Raw genomic sequence first — 21,642 nt, 5'->3', positions numbered from 1 at the left:
AACCTCATCACTTACCAATTTAATGCACCATTATAATATTGAAGACAAGTGTCTGTGTTAAACATCCCCAGCTTAAATTAGGTTAGGGGTTCACAACCTTTTTTATGCCATGGACCCCTACTATTAACTGAGGGGTCTCTTAACTGCAGGTTGGAAAATTCTGAATTAGATGAATTATCAGCTCATCATATTTTGCTGGTGTTGGATGGGCATCTCAATTTTAACCTGGACATTACAAAGAATCATAAAGTCATTGAGTTATACAGCATGGAAAGGATTTTTGAGCTCCGACCAGCCACCAATCAGGACATCAGAAGTTTGGGAGGAGGTGATTTCGCTCTGGTCCACAGACTGAGTAGAACAAGGCAGCAGCGGAGCATGGCAGCTTATTCGAGCTATGACCAGTGACCAATCAGCATTTGGGATTGATTAGCAAGTGCAAATTAAAGGAATACAGGGCAAGCGCAGCAGCCACAGTCGGAGGGACAGAGTTAGAGTGGGGAAGCTTTAGCTCTTCACTAGTGGGGAGGCTTCAGTCAGAGAAGGCAGAAAAAAGAAAGAAAAGCTCTGAGTAAAGCAACACACACAAAAAGTGGTGGAGAAACTCAGCAGGCCAGGCAACATCTATGGAAGAGTACAGTTGGTCGGGTCTCTGGCACTAAGTCTGCCTCTGTGACTCAGAAGGAAAGGGAGGAGAAGAGGTGAGGCGTGCTGATAGGGGATTCATTAATTAGGGGAATGGGCAGAATGTTCTGTGGTCGAGAATGAGATTGTCCAATGGTATGTTGCCTCCCGGGTGCCAGGGTACGGGACATCTCGGATCGAGTCATCAGCATTCTTAAGTGGGAGATTGTCCATGTAGGGACCGATGATATGGGGAGGACAAGTGACAAGCTTCTGCATAGGGAGTTCAGGGAGTTAGGTGCTAAGGTAAAGGGCAGGAATTCCACGGATTGTGATCTCAGGATTGCCACCCGTGCCACATGTTAGTGAGGCCAGAACTAGGAAGATTATACAGTTTAACACGAGGCTCAGGAGTTGGTGTAGGAGGGAGGACATAAGATTTTCCAATCATTGCGCTTTCTTCCAGGGATGGTTTACACCTGAACTGGAGGGGGACTAATATCCCAGTGTTAATGCTGCACAGTGGGGTTTAAACTACAGCTGCAGGGTGATGGGAACCAGAGGGCCAGAACAGTTAGTGGAAAGGTTGTGGAGAGAGATGCTGGTAAGACCTCAGACAAAGTCAAAAAATGCTGAGCATGATGCAGCATGTTGAGCTGTGTACATTTCAATGCAAGAAGTATTGTAGGAAAGGTGGATGAGCTCAAGGCACAGATCAACACCTGGAATTATGACGTTGTAGCTATTAGTGAGACTTGGTTGCAGGAGGGGCAGGACTGGCAACTCAATATTCTGGGGTTTTGTTGTTTTAGACATGACAAAGAGAGGGGGATTAAAGGAAGAGAGGTGGAGCTACTAGTCAGGGAAAATGTCACAGCAGTGCTCCGTCAGGACAGACTGGAGAACTTGACTAGTGAGGCATTGTGGGTGGAACTGAGAAATAAGAAAGGTATAACCACGTTAATGGGGCAGTATTACAGACCACCCAACAGTCCTAGGGATCTAGAGGAACAAATATATTAAAAGATCACAATCTGCTGCAAGAAACATAAAGTTGTTATAGCAAGTGATTTTAATTTTCCACACATAGACTGGGAATTCCATACTTTAAAAGGACTAGATGGGATAGAGTTTGTATTCAAGAAAACTTCCTTCATCAGTATGTAAAGTCCCAATGAGACAGCATGCAATAATGGATCTGCTATTAGGGAATGAGACGGGGTAGGTGACAGAAGTTTGTGTACGGGAACACTTTGCATCCCGTGACCACAATGCCATGAGTTTCAAAGTGAATATGCAAAAAGATAGGTCTGGTCCACGGGCTGAGATTCTAAATTGGAGAAAGGTCAATCTTGATGGTATTAGCAATGATCTGGCAAGCGTAGATTGGGACAGGCTGTTTTCTGGCAAAAGTGTACTTGGTAACTGGAAGGCCTTCAAAAATGAAATTTTGAGAATACAAAGCTTGTAAATGCCTGTCAGAATAAAAGTTACAGATAACAAGCGTAGGGAACCTTGGTTAAGAAACAAAAAGGAGATGCATAGCAGGTAAAGGCAAGCAGGAACAAATGACGTGCTTATGGAGTGTAAGAAATGCAAGTGAACACTTAAAAAGAAATCTGGAAGGCCAACAGAAGGCATGAAGTTGCTCTACCAGACAAGTTGAAGGGGTATCCTAAGGGATTCTACAGATCTGTTAAGAGCAAAAGGATTGCAAGGGACAAGATTGGTCTTCTGGAAGGCTAGAAAGCTAATCCACGTGTGGAGCCAAAGCAGACGGGGGAGATCTTAAATAAATTATTTGCATCTGTATTTATTCAGGAGACAGAGTCTATAGAAGTTAGGCAAAGTGGCATCAACTTCCTGGACCCTGTACAGATTGCACAGGATGTGGTGTTTGCTACCCTGAGGCAAATCAGGGTGGATAAATCCCCGGGGCCTGACAAAGTTTTCCCTTGGACCCAAATGGAGACGGGTGCAGAAATTTCCTGGTCCTGGCAGAGATATTTAAGTCACCCTTCGTGACACGGGAGGTACCAAAGGATTGGAGGATAGCCAATGTTCTTCTGCTGTTTAAAAAAGGTCTAGACATAAACCAGGAAATTATCCGGTGAGTCTGACATTAGTTCTGGAAAAGTTAATGAAAGGTATACTAAGGGACTGGATATGTAAGTACTTGAATACACATGGACTGATTAAGGATAGTCAGCATTGATTCGTGCATAGTAGGTCATGTTTAACAAATCTTAAAGAGGTTTTTAAGGAAGTTCCCAGGAAAGTGGATGAAGGCAAGACAGTGGATGTTGTCTATGTGGAGTTTAGTAAGACATTTGACAAGGTCCTGCATGGGAGGCTGCTCAAGAAGGTTCAGTCATTCGGCATTCAGGATGAGGTAGTAAATTGGCTTTGTGGGAGAAGCCACAGAGCGGTAGTAAAGGGTTGCCTCTGACTGGAGGCATGTGACTTACGGTCCGCAGGGATTGGTTCTGGGTCTTTTGTTATTTGTCGTTTATATCAATGATCTGGATGATAATGTGGTTGACTTGATCTGCAAATTTGCAGAGGACACCAAGATTGGGGGTGTAGTGGACAGACAGGAAAACTGTTATGGCTTGCAGAGGATCTGCATCAGCTGGAAGAATGAGCTGTAAAATGGCAGATGGAACTTACTGCAGACAAGTGCAAAGTTTTGCACTTCGGTAGGACCAATCAGTGTAGGCCTTACGCAGAGAACGTTAGGGCACTGAGGAATGTGGTAAAAAAAAAAAGGGATCTGGGAATACAGGTCTATAGTTTATTGAAAGTTACATCAAAGGAAGACAGGGTTGTAAAGAAAGCTTTTGGCACAATGGCTTTCACAAATCAATATATTGAATACAGGGGACCGGATGTTATGTTGAAGTTGTATAGGATGTTGGTGAGGCCTAATTTGGAGTATCATGTGCAGTTTTGGTCACATACCTATAGGAAAGATATGTGTGTTGGCGCGTGGCCAAGTGGTTAAGGCGTTCGCCTAGTGATCTGAAGGTGAGGCAGCGTGTGTGTCCTTGAGCAAGGCATTTAACCACACATTGCTCTGCGACGACATCGGTGCCAAGCTGTATGGGTCCTAATGCCCTTCCCTTGGATAACATCGGTGGTGTGGAGAGGGGGGACTTGCAGCATGGGCAACTGCCGGTCTTCCATACAACCTTGCCCAGGCCTGCGCCCTGGAAACCTTCCAAGGCACAAATCCATGGTCTCACGAGACTAACAGATGCCTATATATAGGAAAGATGTAAACAAGATTGAAAGAGTACAGAGAAAATTTACAAAGGTGTTGCCGGGTGTGGTGGACCTGACCTATAAGGAAAGATTGAATAGGTTAGGACTATATTCTTTAGAAAATTCAGAGAAGATTTGTTAGAGGTATACTAAATTATGAGGTGTATAATTAAATTATGAGGGTGAATGCAATCAGGCTTTTTCCACTGAGGTTGAGTGGCTCTACACCAGAGGAACATAAGGGGAAACTTCTTATCACTCGGAGGGTCATGAGAGTGTGGAATGAGCTACCAGCACAAATGGTGCATGCAAGCTCGATTTCAACGTTTCACAGAAGTTTGGATTGATACATGGATAGTTGGGGTATGGTGGGCTATGGGCTATGGTCCCCGGGCAGGTCGATGGGGGTAGGCATTTTAAATGGTTTTGGCATGGTCTAGATTGGCTGAAGAGCCTGTTTCTGTGCTGTACTTCTTTATGACTCTATGATCCTATTGTTTCCCTAGCCACCTGAAATCTGAAGTTGCCTGAATGGACAATATCTTTTTGTCAGCATCTCTGTGCTGTCAAGGAACTAAGTCATTGTTCACTGTTGATCTGAAAAAACCTCAACTTAAAACCATACTTATATATAGGCATCCATTAGTCTCGTGAGACCATGGATTTGCGCCTTGGAAGGCTTCCAAGGTGCAGGCCTGGGCAAGGTTGTATGGAAGACTGGCAGCTGCCCATGCTGCAAGTCTCCCCTCTCCACACCACCGATATTGTTCAAGAGAAGGGCATTCGGACCCATACAGCTTGGCAATGGTGTCGTTGCAGAGCAATGTGTGGTTAAGTGCCTTACTCAAGGACACAACACGCTGCCTCAGCCAAGGCTCGAACTAGCGACCTTCAGATCACTAGACGAATGCCTTAACCACTTGGCCACGCGCCCATAAAACCATACTAGTCCCTCAGTATTACACTGACCTATATGTTTAAATGCTGCACTTGCCTCATGGAGCAGGACTTGCACTTAAAGTCTGAGCCAAAAAAGAAAAATTTTATAAATGGAGACAGATTGACAATTCACCAGGAACCATTGAGAATCCATGTGGATATCTGCATTTTTGTGCACATCATTTTTATCTTGAAACTTCCCTTGTAGAATTCATACATACATTAGAATACTTTACAATGGGTTCAAATGCAAAATATCACTATCAGATTGATGCTGCAATTTATTATATAAACAGGATAAATTATATACTCACTTCCATTACATGAGGTGCTATTTGTGCTTCCATCTGCAATACTTCCTTCAAATAGACAACCAGTTCTAGATCAGGATCCCCACCTGACATGGCCAAAAATCCTGAAGAGACTTCCACAGCAGTGAATGCTTCACATACCTCATTGTATGACTGTAGCTCAACACTTATGGCATTAATAACAGAGGCTGACAGTGATTCCTAAGAGAGAGAGAAAAAAAATCACTAATGTTCTTTGCTGTTATGACTGTTTGGTTTTTTTCCCTCCAACTTATTCACTTTTCTGTAAATAATATTACCTTTCTCCTTGCATCATCATCATACTGTCATTAAGTAACCTATTCTTTTCCCCCTCACTTCCTCTCCCCAGGCTCTGCATTTGCTTATTAACAATCACCTCGTTCTGAAGCAACATTATTGGCTCCTCCAGAAGAACAAATGCAAAATAACCTTTGAAATGTATTATGAAATAACAAAATGGGTACCTGAGCAATTCTGTTCTTTATATCTTTAAAAATGATTTCATAATTTCTGTCTTGTCTGCAAATCACAGTAGGTATTCCCTGAAAAATGATGAGGAATGTCCACTTAGAGCACCACACTGATATGTTTCACAAGTTCCATTATTATGAAATTGTTTCTCACAGTTAATGCTAGTTTGTGCGGATTTATTTATAAAATTAAATACCAAGAATCACTCTCGTTTATGGTGACTTACTTTTATGCTAATAAGTGGCTTTCCCTTTAAGAATCTGTTAGTCAGTTGTTGTTCCATTCTCTTGAAGTCATGGTCAGTCACAATTTCTTTTCCTTTTTCCATTGAGTATTGGCAGTTGGATGAAAAGAGAGGAATCAGATCTTTTCCAATTTCATATCTGATTACGTGCAAGTCTGATACATCCTGGGGAGTGACCACGTATCTAGAAAGGTCATAAAATTTTCAGATAGAGAAACACAAAATTAAAAATTACGCTTATGTTTGACTTGTAGTTAGGTGTTTGCAGTGTATTTACCTGTGTTATACACTTGCAATACAAAGCAACTTTGAAGTTACATTAAATTTTAATTCAGTGAGCCACAATGTAGAGTTACAATTTTTGCAACGTGTCATTGCAACCTTCCACGGTATTTAAATTTTCAGCAACTAATTCCAAATTGAACATTACCCTTTCTTTTGTAGAAAGCTGAAGTCATAGCCATATGAGAAACATTCATAATGATCTTGAACTTTAACAGTTTTGTTTTCCACAATGTATATGGATTGTCCTGAGTAATTTCAGCAACTTTTGTTTTCATTTCAGATTTTTTGTCTCTGCCACTGTTACAAAATAGTATTAATTTTGACAATTTGAACACCATGACATTGAAAAGCCCTGACAGGATTCATTATATTTCACTTCAGGTGAGTGTTAGATGCTCTCAAATGAACAGGCAAATAAACATCGAATCTTCTTCTTTCCCTTAGATTTAGGTTTAAGACCACATGACAAAGGAGCAGAATTAGGCCATTCAGCCCATCAAGTTTGCTCTGCCATTCCATCATGGCTGATCCCAGAGCCCACTCAACCCCATACACCTGCCTCCTCACCATATCCTTTGATGCCCTGACCAACCAGGAAACGATCAACCTCTGCCTTAAATATGCTCATGGACTTGACCTCCACTGCAGTCTGTGGCAAAGCATTCCAAAGATCACTACTCTCTGGCTAAAAAAATTACTCCTTAACTCAGTTCTAAAAAGTCACCCCTCAATTTTGAGGCTGTGCCCTCTAGTTCTGGATAGGAAACAGCCTCTCCAAATCCACCCTGTCTAATCCTTTCAACATTCCAGAGGTTTCAATGAGATCCTCTTGCATTCTTCTAAATTCCAGTGAATACAGGCCCAAAGCTGCCAAATGCTCCTCATATGTTAACCTCTTCATTCCTGGAATCATCCTCGTGAACTTTCTCTGGACTCTCTCCAATGACAACACATCATTTCTGAGATATGGGGCCCAAACTGCTGATAATACCCCAAGTGCCTGACTAGTGTCTTATAAAGGCTCAGCAATATCTCCTTGATTTTATATTCCATTCCCCTTGAAATAAATGCAACCAACCAGGAAAGGCCCCTTTTATTCCCACTCGCTGCCTCCTGCCTGTCAACCATTCCTCTATCAATTCCAGTACCTTTCCTGTAACGCCATAGGATTGTATCTTGTTAACAACCTCATGAGTGGCACCTTCTCAAATGCCTTCTAAAAATCAAAATAGATGACTTCCACTGCCTTTCCTTTGTCCACCCTGCATGTTACTTCCTCAAGGAACTCTTTAACAGATTTGTCAGGCAAGATTTCCCTCTTCATAAACCAAAGTTATTTTATCATTAGTCTCCAAGTACCCCAAAACTTCATCCTTAATAATAGACTCCAACACATTCCCAACCACTGAGGTTAGGCTAACTGATCCATAATTTCCTTTCTTTTGCCTTCCTCCCTTCTTAAAGAGTGGGATGACATTTGCAATCTTCCAGTCCTCCGGGACCATGCTAGAATCAAGTGATTCTTGAGATATCATGACCAATGCATCCATTATCTATTCAGCAACTTCTCCCAGGACTCGGGAGTGTAGTCCATCTGGTGTAGGTGACTTATTCACGTTAAGACCTTTGAGTTTGCCTTGCACTTTTTCCTTTGTAATAGCAATGGCATTCAGTCTTTCTCCCTGACACTCACGGACCTCTGGCGCACTGCTGGTGTCTTCCACGGTGAAGACAGATGCAAAGTACCCATTAAGTTCATCTACCATTTCTTTATTCCCCATTACTACCTTACCAGCATCATTTTCCAGTGGTCCAATATCAACTCTCACCTCCCTTGTACTCTTTAAATAACTGAAAAATCTTGTTGGTATTGTGCTTTATATTACTGGCTAGTTTGCCCTCATATTTCACCTTTTCCTTTCTTAGAGCTTTTTTAGTTGCCTTTTGTTGGATTTTAAAAGCTTTCCAATCATCCAACTTCCCATTCACTTTTGCTACCTTATATACCCTTTCCTTGGCTTTTATGCAGTCTCGAACTTTCCCTATCAGCTACTATTGTCTACCCCTGCCATTTGAGAACAACTTTTTTCTGTGGGACATATCCATCCTGTGCCTTGTAAACTATCCCCAGAAACTTCAGCTATCTCTGCTCTGCCATCATCCCCACCAGTATCCCCCTCCAATGCACCTGGGCAAGCACCTCTCTCATGCCTCTGTAATTCCCTTTAATCCATTGCGATACTGATACATGTGACTTATGCTTCTCCCTCTTAAATTGCAGTACGAATTCAATCATATATGATCACTGCCTCCTTAACATTAAGCTTCCTAATAAGATCTGGATTATTACACAGCACCCAATCTAAGAAAGCCTTTCCCTGCGTAGCCTCAAGCACAAGCTGCTCTAAAAGTCCATCTCATAGGCATTCAACAAATTCCCTCTCCTGTGATCCAACACCAACCTGATTTTCCAATCCCTTTGCATATTGAAGTCCCCCATTTCAACTGTGTCATTAGCCTTTTTACATGCCTTTTCCAGCTCCCTTCATGATCTCAACCCCACATCTTGGCTACTATTTGGAGGCCTATATATGATTCCCATATGGTTTCTTTTTTTACCCCCGTAGCTTCTTAACTCCACCCACAAAGAGTCGACAATCTCTGACCCTACGTCACTTCTTTCTAAAGATGTAATTCCATCTCTTACCAAAAAAAACCACACCACTGTCTATGCCTTCCTGCCTGTCCTTTCGATACAAAGTATATCCTTTGATGTTAAGCTCCCAACTATGGCCTTCTTTCAGCCACGACTCAGTGATGCACGACTCAGTTTCTCCATATTTATTTGCCTTTTGTCAAACTGGATGAATATTTTTGATTTTACATTGCTGAATGGTAATGTAATATAACAAAAAATGGAATTGCAGGCCAAAGGCAGGTAGAAATAAAACACCAAACATAAAAATAAACTCACGGTTCAGATTCAGTAGTGTACTTCTCCACTGTATAAACAAAGTCATTCTGTAGAGCAATGAGGTAGCTGACTAATGCAGTAGAGCACAAACCAAGACCTTGTCGTCGGGGAAGGAGAACTTCAAGCTGACAGTTTAGCATGTCCAAATCTAAATCACAATAGTCTTTAGGAATCTTAATTTCACCTGTAACTTATAATTTACAACAAATAATTTCATCACAACTAGAAGTGAAAATCTTCAAACATATACATTGTAGTTTTATATTTTTTAGATGTTATTCGTAATTTCATTCCAGTATTATCTACCTCAGGAGCTAACACACTTTATTAGTGTACACTGCTTCAACTACATGATGTGGTGCCTCATTTATGAGTTACAAACAAGTACAAATTATAAAATTACATTTATTATTTCTGTACTCCCTTTTATACATCTAATGGAAAAATGTAACTTAGCTTTAAAAAATACTTTAAGGTTTTTACAAATGTTTCAGACTGTTTTATGTATTTAAGCATCATTGGACAGATTTTTTTGGAAAAGTTTTTGAATGCCACAGGATCATTCAGAATATTTTGGATTTCTGACAGATGCCACAGAGTAAGGGGCTATTGATCAGTCTGCTCTCAGAGATTTTTCTTTCACCTCCTTGCAGAGACGGTTTGTTTAGCTACTCCATAACCTCCCACTCTGGTGCAGAGGGCCTTAACAAGCAAAATCTCAGCTTCCTGCAGATTAGTCCCACTAGTATCTGATGTGCACCTTGGGACGACTGCATCGTGTAGGTTTGAATACCTCCTTTGAAGTTCAGCACAAGTGGCTCACCACCGATCAAAAACTTTATCCTGATTAACACACAAAAAGCTGGAGGAACTCTGCAAGTCAGGCAACATCTATGGAAAGGAGTAAAAGGTCAATGTTTCATGCTGGGGCCCTTCATCAAAACTCATCGTGTTCTACTCTGATATTCTGTGTAGGAATGGAGACACAAGAGACTGCAGGTGATAGTATCTGGAGAGGAAAATGAGCAGCTGGAGCAACTCAGAGGGTCAGGGATCACCTGTGGAGAGAAATGGACAGTCGACCTTTCGAGTTGAAACTCTTTATCTGGACTGAAAGAGTAAAGGTAAGACAAGCCAGTGTACAGAGGTGAGAGGTAGGGATCAGGCAAAAGCTAGTAAGGAATAGGCAGTTCCAAGTGAGGAGGGGTTCACTGCCAGATAGAGTTAGGTCAGAGTCACAGCGTCAAACAGAATGGAAACAGGTCCTACAGACCAATTGGCCCAGCTAACCAAGATTAAACTTGGATCAGCCAGATGAAATGGCGGATCAGTCTCAATGGGCCAGATGGTCTAATTCTGCTCCTATATTGAACTGAATTGACTTTATTTCTTACATCCTTCACATGCATGAGGAGTAAGAATCTTTACATTACGTCTCCCTCTGAATGTGCAATCATAGTAATTTATAATAATTTATAATAAATAGACCAGTCGATGTAATATAGAGTACACTCAAATCAGCATGAGTTCATCAGTCTGATGGCCTGGTGGAAGAAGCTGTCTCAGAGCCTGTTGGTCCTGGCTTTCAAGCTGCGGTACCGCTTTCTGGATGGCAGCAGCTGGAATAGATTGTGGTTGGGATGGCTTGGGTCCCCAATAATCCTACGGGCCCTTTTTACACACCTGTCCTTGTAAATGTCCTGAATCATGGGAAGTTCACAACTGTCCCACCACTGGGACGGTGGGCTGTCCACACCACTCTCTGCAGAGTCCTGTGATTAAGGGAGGTACAGTTCCCCTACCAGGCAGTGATGCAGCGAGTCAGGATACTCTCAATTGTGCCCCTGTAGAAAGTTCTTAGGATTTCGGGGCCTATACCAAATCTCCTCAACCATTTGAGGTGAAAGAGGTGCTCTTGTGGCTTTTTCACCACACAGCAGATGTTCACAGACCACGTGAGGTCCTCAGTGATGTGGATGCCAAGGAACTTGAAGCTGTTTACCCTCTCAACCCCAGATACATTGATGTCAATAGGGGTTAGCCCATCTCCATTCCTCCTGTAATCCACAACCAGCTTCTTTGTTTTTGCTACATTAAAGGAGAGGTTTTTTTTGACACCACTGTGTCAGAGAAATGACTTCTTCCCTGTAGGCCACCTCTATATTGTTTGAGATAAGGGCAATCAATGTAGTGTCGTTGGCAAATTTAATCAGCAGATTGGAGCTGTGGGTGGCGATACAGTCATGGGTGTACAGGAGTAAAGGAGGGGACTCAGTACGCAGCCCTGAGGAGCTCCTGTATTGAGAGTCAGAGGGTTGGAGGTGAGGGAGCCCACTCTTAATACCTGCTGGTGATCTGACAGGAAGTCCAGGATCCAGCTGCACAAGGCAAGGTCAAGGCCGAGGTCTCTGAGCTTCTTGATGAGCCTAGATGGAGCCATGGTGTTGAATGCTGAACTGTAGTCCAAGAACAGCATTCTCACATAAGCATCCTTGTTCTCCAGATGTGTAAGGACAGCATGTGCAGCAGTGGCTATTGCGTCATCTGTTGATCAGTTGTATCGGTAGGTGAACTGTAGGGGGCCCAGTTTGGGTGGTAGCAAGCGGCAAGTGTAATCCTTGACCAGCCTCTCAAAGCATTTACACCTTATGGTCTAAGATGCCTGTTCAAGCTAGTCCCATTTGGCTGCATTTGACCCATATCCTTCCAGACCTTTGCTTTCCATATAACTGCCCAAGTGTTCTTAAATGTTGTAAATGTACCTGCCTCAACCTCTTCCCTGGCAGGTCATTCCATATATAGATCATTCTCTGGGTCAGAAAGTTGCCTTCAGGATCCAATTAAATCTCTCCCTTCTCACCTTAAACCTATGTCCACTAGTCCTTCATTACTCAACCCTGCAAAAAAGACAGTCCATATACACCATATCATGATTTTGTACACACCTATAAGATCACACTACGATAATGAATAAGGTCCCAACCTACTCAACTTCTCTCTATAGCTCAGTGCAGGCAACATCCTCATAAATCTTTTCTCCACTTTTTCTAGCTTCATGGTAGCAGAGTAACCAAAACAGAACACAATATTCCAAATGTGGCTTTACCAACACCTTGTACAACTACACCCAAAAACTAGTGGATATAGATTTAAGGTGAGAAGGGAGAGACTTATTAGGATCCTGAAGGCATCCTTCTAAGTGATGAAGGCAGCATGCCAAAGCTTTCTTCTGTTTTCCTATTATGCCACTTTCAAGGAACCTTATATGGAGGGAGGAGATGGCGGCACGACACAGCTCGCAGTGGCCACTTCACTGAATGATATCTGTTATCTGTCAAGTAGGGTGCCGTGCACAATCCTGATTTGATGGAGATAGACGTGAGAGCACGGAGGAACATGAAACTTCTGAAATGCTGTTTCGCTGCCGCTGCTACTACGTGATCCAGAATCTCTGGAGAGGAAGGCCCCGAGTCCTCGGCTTTGCTTGTTGCTTGGCGGCCGGGGCGGGGTCAAAGTGCTCGGCAGAGATGGTGCTCGGTGCCGGAGGCTCGAAGTTTTCAGATGGACTCAGAGTCAGCTGTGGTCAGGTGCTTCCAATGGTGCTGCATCGGCAAGTTTGCGGCACTTGGAGGTTCGTGGCAGAGAGAGTTTCTCCCTTTTACCGTCTGCGTGAGATGATGGGGCTATCAGAACTTGAGACTTTTTTTGACCGTGCCCATGGTCTTCTCTTTATCAAATTACAGTATTGCTTTGCACTGTTGTAACTGTATGTTATAATTATGTGGTTTGTCAGTTTTAGTCTTGGTTTTTCCTGTGTTTCTGTAATATCTTTCTGGAGGAACACTGTATCATTTTTTAATGCATGCATTTCTACATGACAATAAATGAGGACTGAGTGTCCTCATAATCTAATTTATACTTCCAAGTCCCTCTGCTCTGCAACACTCCCAGGATCCTACTGTTCATTGTGAAAATCCCATCTTCATTTTCCTTCCAAAAAATCTAATACCTTGCATTTACCTGAATTAAACTTCACTTACCATTCCTTAGTCTACTTACTGATTCATTCTTATTCAAAGCAAAAGTTAGTGGGAGACAGAGGATTGGTAAGTTTTTAAAAACCTACAGAGAGTAACTAAAAGAGTCATTGAAATGGAAAAGGTGAAATATGAAAGCAAGCTGGCAAATAATATCAAAGTGGGTAGTAAAAGCTTTTTCAAGTATGTAAAAAAAAAAGAGAGAAGAGTGGATATAGGACTGCTAGAAAATGAGGCCAGAGAAATAATAACGGGGGAAAAGGAGATGGCAGATGAACCAAACAAGTATTTTGTATCAGTCTTCACTATGCAAGACACCAGCAGTGTGCCAGCTGTTGTAGTGTGTGATGGAAGAGAAGTGAGTGCAGTTTCTATTACAAGGGAGAAGTTGCTCAAAAAGCTTAAAGACCTAAAGGTACATAAGTCATCCGGACCAGATGAACTGCGCCCTAGGCTTCTGAAAGAGGTAGCGTTAGAGATTGCAGCCGCATCAGCAATGATCTTTCAAAAGTCATTGGATTCTGGCATATTGCCAGAGGACTGAAAAATTGCAAATGTCACTCCACTCTTTAGGAAAAGACAAAGGCAGCAGAAAGGAAATTATAGACCAGTTAGCCTGACCTCAGTGGTTGGGAAGATGTTAGAGTCAATTGTTAAGGATGAGGTGATGGAGTACTTGGTGACAGGACAAGATAGGACAAAGTCAGCATGGTTTCCTTAAGGGAAAATCCTGCCTGATGAACCTGTTGGAATTCTTTGAGGAGATTACAAGTGGGGTAGATAAAGGGGATGCAGTGGATTTTGTATATTTGGACTTTCAGAAGGCCTTTGACAAGGTGCCACACACGAGGCTGCTTACCAAGTTGACAGCCTGTGGTATTACAGGACAGTAACTAACATGGTTAGAGCATGGGCTGATTGGAAGGAGGCAGTGAGTGGGAATAAAGGGATCTGTGTCTGGTTGGCTGCTAGTGACTAGTGGTATTCCACAGAGGTCAGTGTTGGGACCATTTCTTTTTATGCCGTATATAAATGATTTGGATGATGAAATAGATGGTTTTGTTGCCAAGTTTGCAAATGATACGAAGATCGGTGGAGGGGCAGGTAATGTTGAGAAAACAGGTAGGATGCAGAAGGACTTAAGGCAGATTGGGAGAATGGGCAAGAAAGTGGCAAATGGAATATTATGTTGGAAACTGCATGGTCATGCACTTTGGTAGTAAGAAATAAATGTGCAGACTATTTTCTAAATGGGGAGAAAATCCAAAAATCTTAGATGCAAAAGGACTTGGAAGTCCTCATGCAGAAGACCCTAAATGTAAACTTGCAGATTGAGTTGGTGGTGAGGAAGGCAAATGCAACCTTAGCACTCATTTCAAGAGGTCTAGAATACAAGAGCTAGGATGTGATGCTGAGGCTTTATAAAGCACTGATGAGGACTCACCTGAGTATTGTGAACAGTTTTGGGCTCCTCGTCTTAGAAGAGATGAGCTGGCATTGGAGAGGGTCCAGAGGAGGTCCACAGGGATGATTCCAGGAATGAAAGAGTTACCATACAAGGAAATTTTGATGGCTCTGGGTCTGTACTCGCTGGAATTTAGAAGGATGAGGGGGGTATCTCACTGAAACCTTTCAAATGTTGAAAGGCCTAGAAAGAGTAGATGTGGAAAGGATGTTTCCCATGATGGGAGAATCTAGGACAAGAGGGCACAGCCTCAGGATAGAGGAGTATCCATTTAAAACAGAGATGTGGAGAAATTTCTTTAGCCAGAAGGTGGTGAATTTGTGGAATTTGTTGCCACGTGCAGCTGTGGAGGCCAGGTCATTGTGTGTATTTAAGGTTCTTGATTGGATACGGCATCAAAGGTTACAGGGAGAAGGCTGGGAAAAGGGGTTGAGGAGGGTGAAAAAAAAGGATCAGCCATGATTAAATGGTGGAACAGACTCAATTGCCCAAATGGACTAATTCTGCTCCTATGTCTTATGGTCTAATGGAATAAATACTTACTCATTCCTCAGTATCTGAGAAGAACATTATGGCTAATATCTACCTCTGATACTAACCACCTTCAGCATCTACCACACAACCTATTTTAATGTCATCTGCAAACTTATTAACCATGCATTTTATATTCTCATTCAAGTCATCGATATAGATGACAAATAACAATTGGCTTAGTACCGGCTCCTAGGGAACATCACTAGTCATGGCCCTCCAGTCCAAGATGCAACCTACCACCATCACCCTTTGCTTCCTCCTATCAAGCCAGTACTGTACCAGTTAGCTAGCTCGCTCTGAATCTGATGCGATTTAACTTTCCATAGCAGCCTACCATGCAAGAACCTCATCAAAGGCCTTACTGAAGTCCATATACACTATGTCTACTGGCCTGCCTCACTGACCTTCTTGATTACTTCTTCAGACAGCTCAGATTCATGAGACATGATCTCCCATACACGGAGCTGTGCTGTTTATCCTTAATCACACCTGTCTTTCCAAGTACATATACAACTTATCCCTCGCAATATCCTCCAGTAACTCACCTATCATGGACGTTACACCTACTGGTCTATAATTCCCAGTTTTTCTTGCGGCACTTGTTAAATAAAAGCACAACATTAGCCATTCTCCAGTCCTCTGGTACCTCATCTGTTGCTAATGATACATATATCTCAGGCATTTTTCCATTAGCTTCCCACAGTGTTCTTGGATTATACTGTACCTGATCAGGCCCCAGAGATTTATCTACCTTCATATGTTTTAAGACACCTGGTACAACCTCTGTTGTAATGCAGAATATAATCAAGATATTCCCATTAACTATCTTAAATTCTGAAGTCCAAGTTCTACAGTAAAAATATTAATTGAGGGCCTCAGTGTCCTGTAGCTCCATACATTGATGTCCAGTTAGGTGTTGGAGGGGCCCTGTTCTCTCCCAAGTTAGTCATTTTTCCTCAATATAGTTAATTTTTGTTTCTGGATCCTCCCTCACCTTCTCTGCCAAAACTATCTCCTACTCACTTTTTGCCCTACTGATTTTCTTTTCAAATATATGCCTGCATCCCTTCACTTGATCTCAGCTGCCCATACCTGATCCATGCCCCCACTATGTAACAGACACGGTGGACACATGGAGGAAAAGTGGCAGAACAGAGTTGGGAGTGTACTATGAGGAGCGTGTGTGTGATGAGCAGATGGACAGGGTGAAGTGGGGAAAGAAATCAGGTGATAGGGGGCCGGGCTGGAGCAGTGTCTGGAAGAAAGTGTGTGTGTGTGAGAGTGAGTGAAAGAGAGGATCTGGATGGATCAAGAGAGAGAAAGGGACAGGTGGGGTGTAGATAACCTGAAATTGCTTATTCAGTGTTTTATGTCATTGGGATAGAGACCATACAGGCAGAATACAAGATGATCTTTTATTTTGTACTTGGTCTTACTCTAGCAGTGTAGGAAGCTGAGGACAGGCCAGTGTGGAAATGGGAAGGGGAATCAAATTGGCTTGGAACCAGGAGCTCCAGATAGCCATGACGGTCAGTGTGCACAGATACTTTGCAAAGCAGTCACCAAGTCTGTGCTTGGTCTCACCGATGTACAAGTAGACGAGGCCATAATGAGAGCTTCAAATGTAACAGACAAGCTTAGAGGAGGTGTATATGATTAACTGTGTTACTATGTAGAATGATTTATTTCCTATTAGAGAATTTAGCAAATGATTTAATAGATCCGGTGATACAAATAGCTTAAAGTATATTCTGGATTTACTGTATCTATTAAGTAAATAACAAGTAATGCTTACCTCCAGTAACAAGGAATGTTCGAAGCTGGTTCCATACATTTAGAAAGCATGAGATTCGAGATTTAAATGTATTCTTTATTGGTTCTAAAAAAATGAAAGCATATCTGGGCTTAACATCAAATATACTTTTTCCCCACCAAAAAAAAACCTGACCACACACTATGAAAAATACTTACCAGCACTGAAGTTCTGAAGAAAATCATGAACAGATTGCTTCGGTACTTCCGTTGCATTCTGAAATAGTTTCATCAAGTCATACTGAAGTGCCAGTAATTCTGGCAGGTACCTCACCAGCCTTAACTGTGCTTCCTACAGATCAGGAGATTATTAACAGGTTACTGAAGTGCCAAGGAACACAGTCACATTACAACCTGCATCACTAAGTTACAGCTCATTACTTTACACTCAAAAATAATTGTAACCACTAACAATATGAGCAGAGATACCTTGATGAAAATGCAAGACGAAGCAGCATTTGTGGGGAAAGAGAGAGAAAGAGAAATAACATTAACATTTAACTTTGAAAACACGAGAAAATCTGCAGATGCTGGAAATTCAAGCAACACACACAAAATGCTGGTGGAACGCAGCAGGCCAGGCAGCATCTACAGGAAGAAGTACAGTTGACGTTTCGGGTCGAGACCCTTCGTCAGGACTAACAGAAAAAAGAGATAGTAAGAGATTTGAAAGTGGGAGGGTGAGGGGGAGACCTGAACTGATAGGAGAAGACAGGAGGGGAAGGGATGAAGCCAAGAGCTGGGAAGTTGATTGGCAAAAGGGATACAAGGCTGGAGAAGAGGGAGTATCATAGGACGGAAGGCCTTGGAAGAAAGAAAGGGGGAGGGGAGCACTAGAGGAAGATGGAGAACAAGCAAGGAATTATTGTGAGAGGGAAAGAGAAAAAAAAAATAGGGATGGGGTAAGAAGGGGAGGAGGGGCATTAATGGAAGTTAGAGAAATCAATGTTCATGCCATCAGGTTGGAGGCTACCCAGACGAAATATAAGGTGCTGTTTCTCCAACCTGAATGTGGCTTCATCTTGACAGTAGACGAGGCCATGGATTGACATATCAGAATGGGAATGGGACCTGGAATTAAAATGTGTGGCTACTGGGAGATCCTGCTTCCTCTGGCAGACAGCGCGTGGGTGTTCAGCGAAACAGTCTGCCAGCCTGCGCCAGGTCTCACCAATATATAGAAGGCCACATCGGGAGCATCGGACACAGTATATCACACCAGCAGACTCACAGGTGAAGTGTAAGGGCAGGTGTAGCACTTGTTCCGCTTACAAGGATAAGTGCCAGGAGGGAGATCGCTGGGAAGGGATGGGAGGACGAATGGACAAGGGAGTCGCGTAGGGAGCGATCCCTGCGGAAGGCAGAAAGTAGGGGGGAGGGAAAGATGGTGATGCTTGTTGGTGGGATCCTCTTGGAGATGGCGGAATTTTAACATTTAACATTGATAAACTTTCATCAGATGAAAAGTGATCAACCTCAAGTATTAACTGTGATCCTCTCTCCACAGTTGCTGGCTGACTTGCTGACTATTTCCAGTATTTTCTGGTTTCATTTTATATTTCTAGCATCTGCATTAATTTTATTTTGGATACTTAATTGAGAACAGTGACAAGAATATTTGAATTATGCTCTCCTGTACAAAAATCATATGATCTTATTAAAATTCTTGTTCTAATTCTTTCAAATAAACCAAATAATGTCCTTCCTAGTCCTCTTGTTCATTAGCCTCTATATACTCTAATTTTCTTAAAATTTGTATTTATTTATTTCTCAGGATCTGGATATCGCTAGTAAAGCTAGCAACTATTGCTCATCCCTATTTCCCCACGTAAATTCTAATGAAGGTGTACTTACACTGCTGCCACATAGGGATTTTGCAGATTTAAGCTCAGTGACAACAAAGATTGGCAATACCTTTCCAAGACAAAACACTGTCTTTTGACTGAAAGGGAAATTTGTAGGCAGTGGCTTTACCATGTAATTGAAGCATTTGCCCTTCGTTATGATAGAGATCGTGGGTTTTGTAGCCACGAGGAGTAACCTCAGTGCATTTTGAAGTCCCGTGTCAATGTATGAGAGAATGCCTGACTTGTGATTTTGTAGATGGTGAAAAGGCTTTATGTTGTCAGAAGGTGAATCACTCATTGCTGGCTGCACAGCCTTTGATCTGCTCTTATAGCCACAGTATCAATGAGACAGGTCTGGTTGAGTTTCTGGGCAATGGAGGTTTCTCAGGGTTTTGATGGTACAGGATTCAGCAAAGACAATATCAATTAGCATCCAGGCCAGCCGGTTAAACTCTCATTGGAATGTTCTCTCCCTGGCATTTTTGTGCTGTGAAGTTTACTTGCTAATTCCCTGCCCATGCCCGAAGATTTCCCAGTTTTTATTGCTTGCAGGCATGGATAGCTGTGTTTGCTCAACAGCTGCTAATGGAATTGAACATTGTGACTTTGGACCATCGGAACGTATAATGGAAGGACAGTCATTGATAGCTGGATCGGTCTAGAGCTCTGGTCTATTTAACGCCTCCACTGATATCCTGGGGCTTGTGACCCCAAAGATTTTCTTTTACATGCTAAAGGTAAGAGATTGAAAACTCTTCATATGTTCAAGAAACAATATTTAGCTGGAATACAGAAGTTAATTAAGTAAATCATACCTTTTTCAGAAATCTCTGCAGGATGGGTACATCATTCCTTTCTCCCAGTACGTGTCTCAAATAGTCAATAGACATTCTCTTTCTACAAGTCCATATAGTAGAGCAGTGCAAAGCATTCTCTTTAGGTAGTTTAAGGATGGTTTGGGGGTCATCATAAACAATTTTGACGATAGGATCTTCAGCTATTCTTTCATCCTGACTTATTTGCCTATTGGCATCCTTGTGTTTCCTGTCCAGATTCTGTTAAAATAAATGTTCACGGGTAAATTTATGATTTCTTGATAAATTCATCACAATTTATAACTACATTTATGCACATTCCCATGTAACACTTCTTAAAATATTTCCAAGAAGAGATGAATGAAAACAGAACAAAAAGAATGTGTATTCACATGATGGTTTGGTCGCGCTCCAAACTGCTTTCTTGTCCATGGAACCGTCGAACACTACAGCACAGTACAGGCCCTTTGGCCCTCGATGTTGTGCCAACCCACATAATCCTTAAAAAAAGTACTAAGCCCACATTACCCTGTAACCCTCTATTTTTCTTTCATCCATGTGCCTGTCCAAGAGGCTCTTAAATACCCCTAGTGTTTTAGTGTCCACCACCATCCCTGGCAAGTCATTTCAGGCACCCACAACCCTCTGTGTAAAAAACTTACCCCTGATGTCTCCCCTAAACTCCCCTCCCTTAACTTTGTACATATGCCCTCTGGTGTTTGCTATTCGTGCCCTGGGAGACAGGTACTGGCTATGCCTCTCATAATCTTGTAGACCTCTATCAAGTCCCCTCTCATTCTTCTACGCTCCAAAGAGAAAAGTCCCAGCTCTGCTAACCTTGCCTCATAAGACTTGTTTTCCAATCTAGGCAACATCCTGGTAAATCTCCTCTGCACCCTCTCCACAGCTTCCACATCCTTCCTATAATGAGGTGACCAGAATCACCTGCCAATAAACATCTTTTAAATAGTGTCATTTTTATTTGGATGTAAACTTTATTGATGAAGTATCAGAACATCTGTGGTTAATGACGGACCTTAGTGGATTTTAATTTTAAAACATCCTCGAACTAATCTGCTCATGGAATTTTTCACAATCTTTCCTTGAACATTCCACTACATTAATCTATAGGCAGCATTTAATCTATTTTTGGCCTTGCCTGGTGTTAGGATACAAGAATTCAACTTGTGGCTCTTAAAGTTGGTACAGTATTTAAGCAGCAGAATAATAAATCATGTACTTTGCGTCATAGTTTTAAAATACCAAAATTTTCAACATTATAATAAGATAAAAATAGCTGTTTTTGATTGAGTTTATTAATCTCTACTCAGACACTACAATCTCTCCCTACGCTACCTCCTAGAGCTAGACTACAATACTACTTATGGCTTTATTTTCCTAGTCAGGTCAAAACCAGTAAAAAAATAAATACATCTTTGAAATATTGACCGATAATGTATTTAGTGAGAGGAAAAATAAAATATTAACAGAATAGACATCTTTGAAGAATTAAAGTGCTTGTTCCACATTCGCTTATATGGAAATTTGCTTATATGGAAAATCTACTGGCCTTCATTTTCAGTTAAGTTTCTGTTAAGAGAACCCCTTTAGATTTCTATTTCAAGATCCAAACACATGATTGTGGTGCTATCGTTGAGTAACTTTGTAAAAATACTTTACAATTTCTTTCTTGTGGTCACTTTCCATTTTCACATCTCAGCTTCATTCACTTCCTCACCGCAGCATTGTCTTACTTATCATTATCTTTGCTGTGAAAGCACCACCACTATTAAAATAGATTTACCACTTTCAGAACAAATATGATTTTATTGAACAAGAGCCTCTTCCTAAAGGTTTCTTGTCATTAGTAAATGATAGGTGACTATTAATATATACTTTTCCCATTTAAACTGAGTTCTAAAACAGTTTGGATGTACCGATTCACAAATATCGAAGCCATCTGAATTTAAATAACACACACAAAATTTATTGAGTTACG

General features: G+C 41.8%; 1 protein-coding gene across 1 annotated transcript in view; it reads right to left on the bottom strand.

Annotated features, from left to right (window-relative positions):
* The window catches only part of LOC140187263 (E3 ubiquitin-protein ligase rnf213-alpha-like), a 261,376-nt gene that overhangs the window by 7,631 nt on the left and 232,103 nt on the right, over positions 1 to 21,642 (bottom strand). The window contains exons 51-57 of the mRNA XM_072242396.1: positions 19,644 to 19,883; positions 17,141 to 17,273; positions 16,965 to 17,048; positions 9,134 to 9,323; positions 5,857 to 6,058; positions 5,624 to 5,701; positions 5,142 to 5,339 (exon numbers count right to left, since the gene is read on the bottom strand). Of these exons, the coding sequence (XP_072098497.1) occupies positions 5,142 to 5,339; positions 5,624 to 5,701; positions 5,857 to 6,058; positions 9,134 to 9,323; positions 16,965 to 17,048; positions 17,141 to 17,273; positions 19,644 to 19,883 (1,125 nt within the window). The remainder of the gene's footprint in view (positions 1 to 5,141; positions 5,340 to 5,623; positions 5,702 to 5,856; positions 6,059 to 9,133; positions 9,324 to 16,964; positions 17,049 to 17,140; positions 17,274 to 19,643; positions 19,884 to 21,642) is intronic.

The sequence above is a fragment of the Mobula birostris genome, chromosome 24 (assembly GCF_030028105.1).
Source record: "Mobula birostris isolate sMobBir1 chromosome 24, sMobBir1.hap1, whole genome shotgun sequence".
Lineage (NCBI taxonomy): Eukaryota > Metazoa > Chordata > Chondrichthyes > Myliobatiformes > Myliobatidae > Mobula > Mobula birostris.
This window is presented reverse-complemented; position numbering and strand designations above follow the sequence as displayed.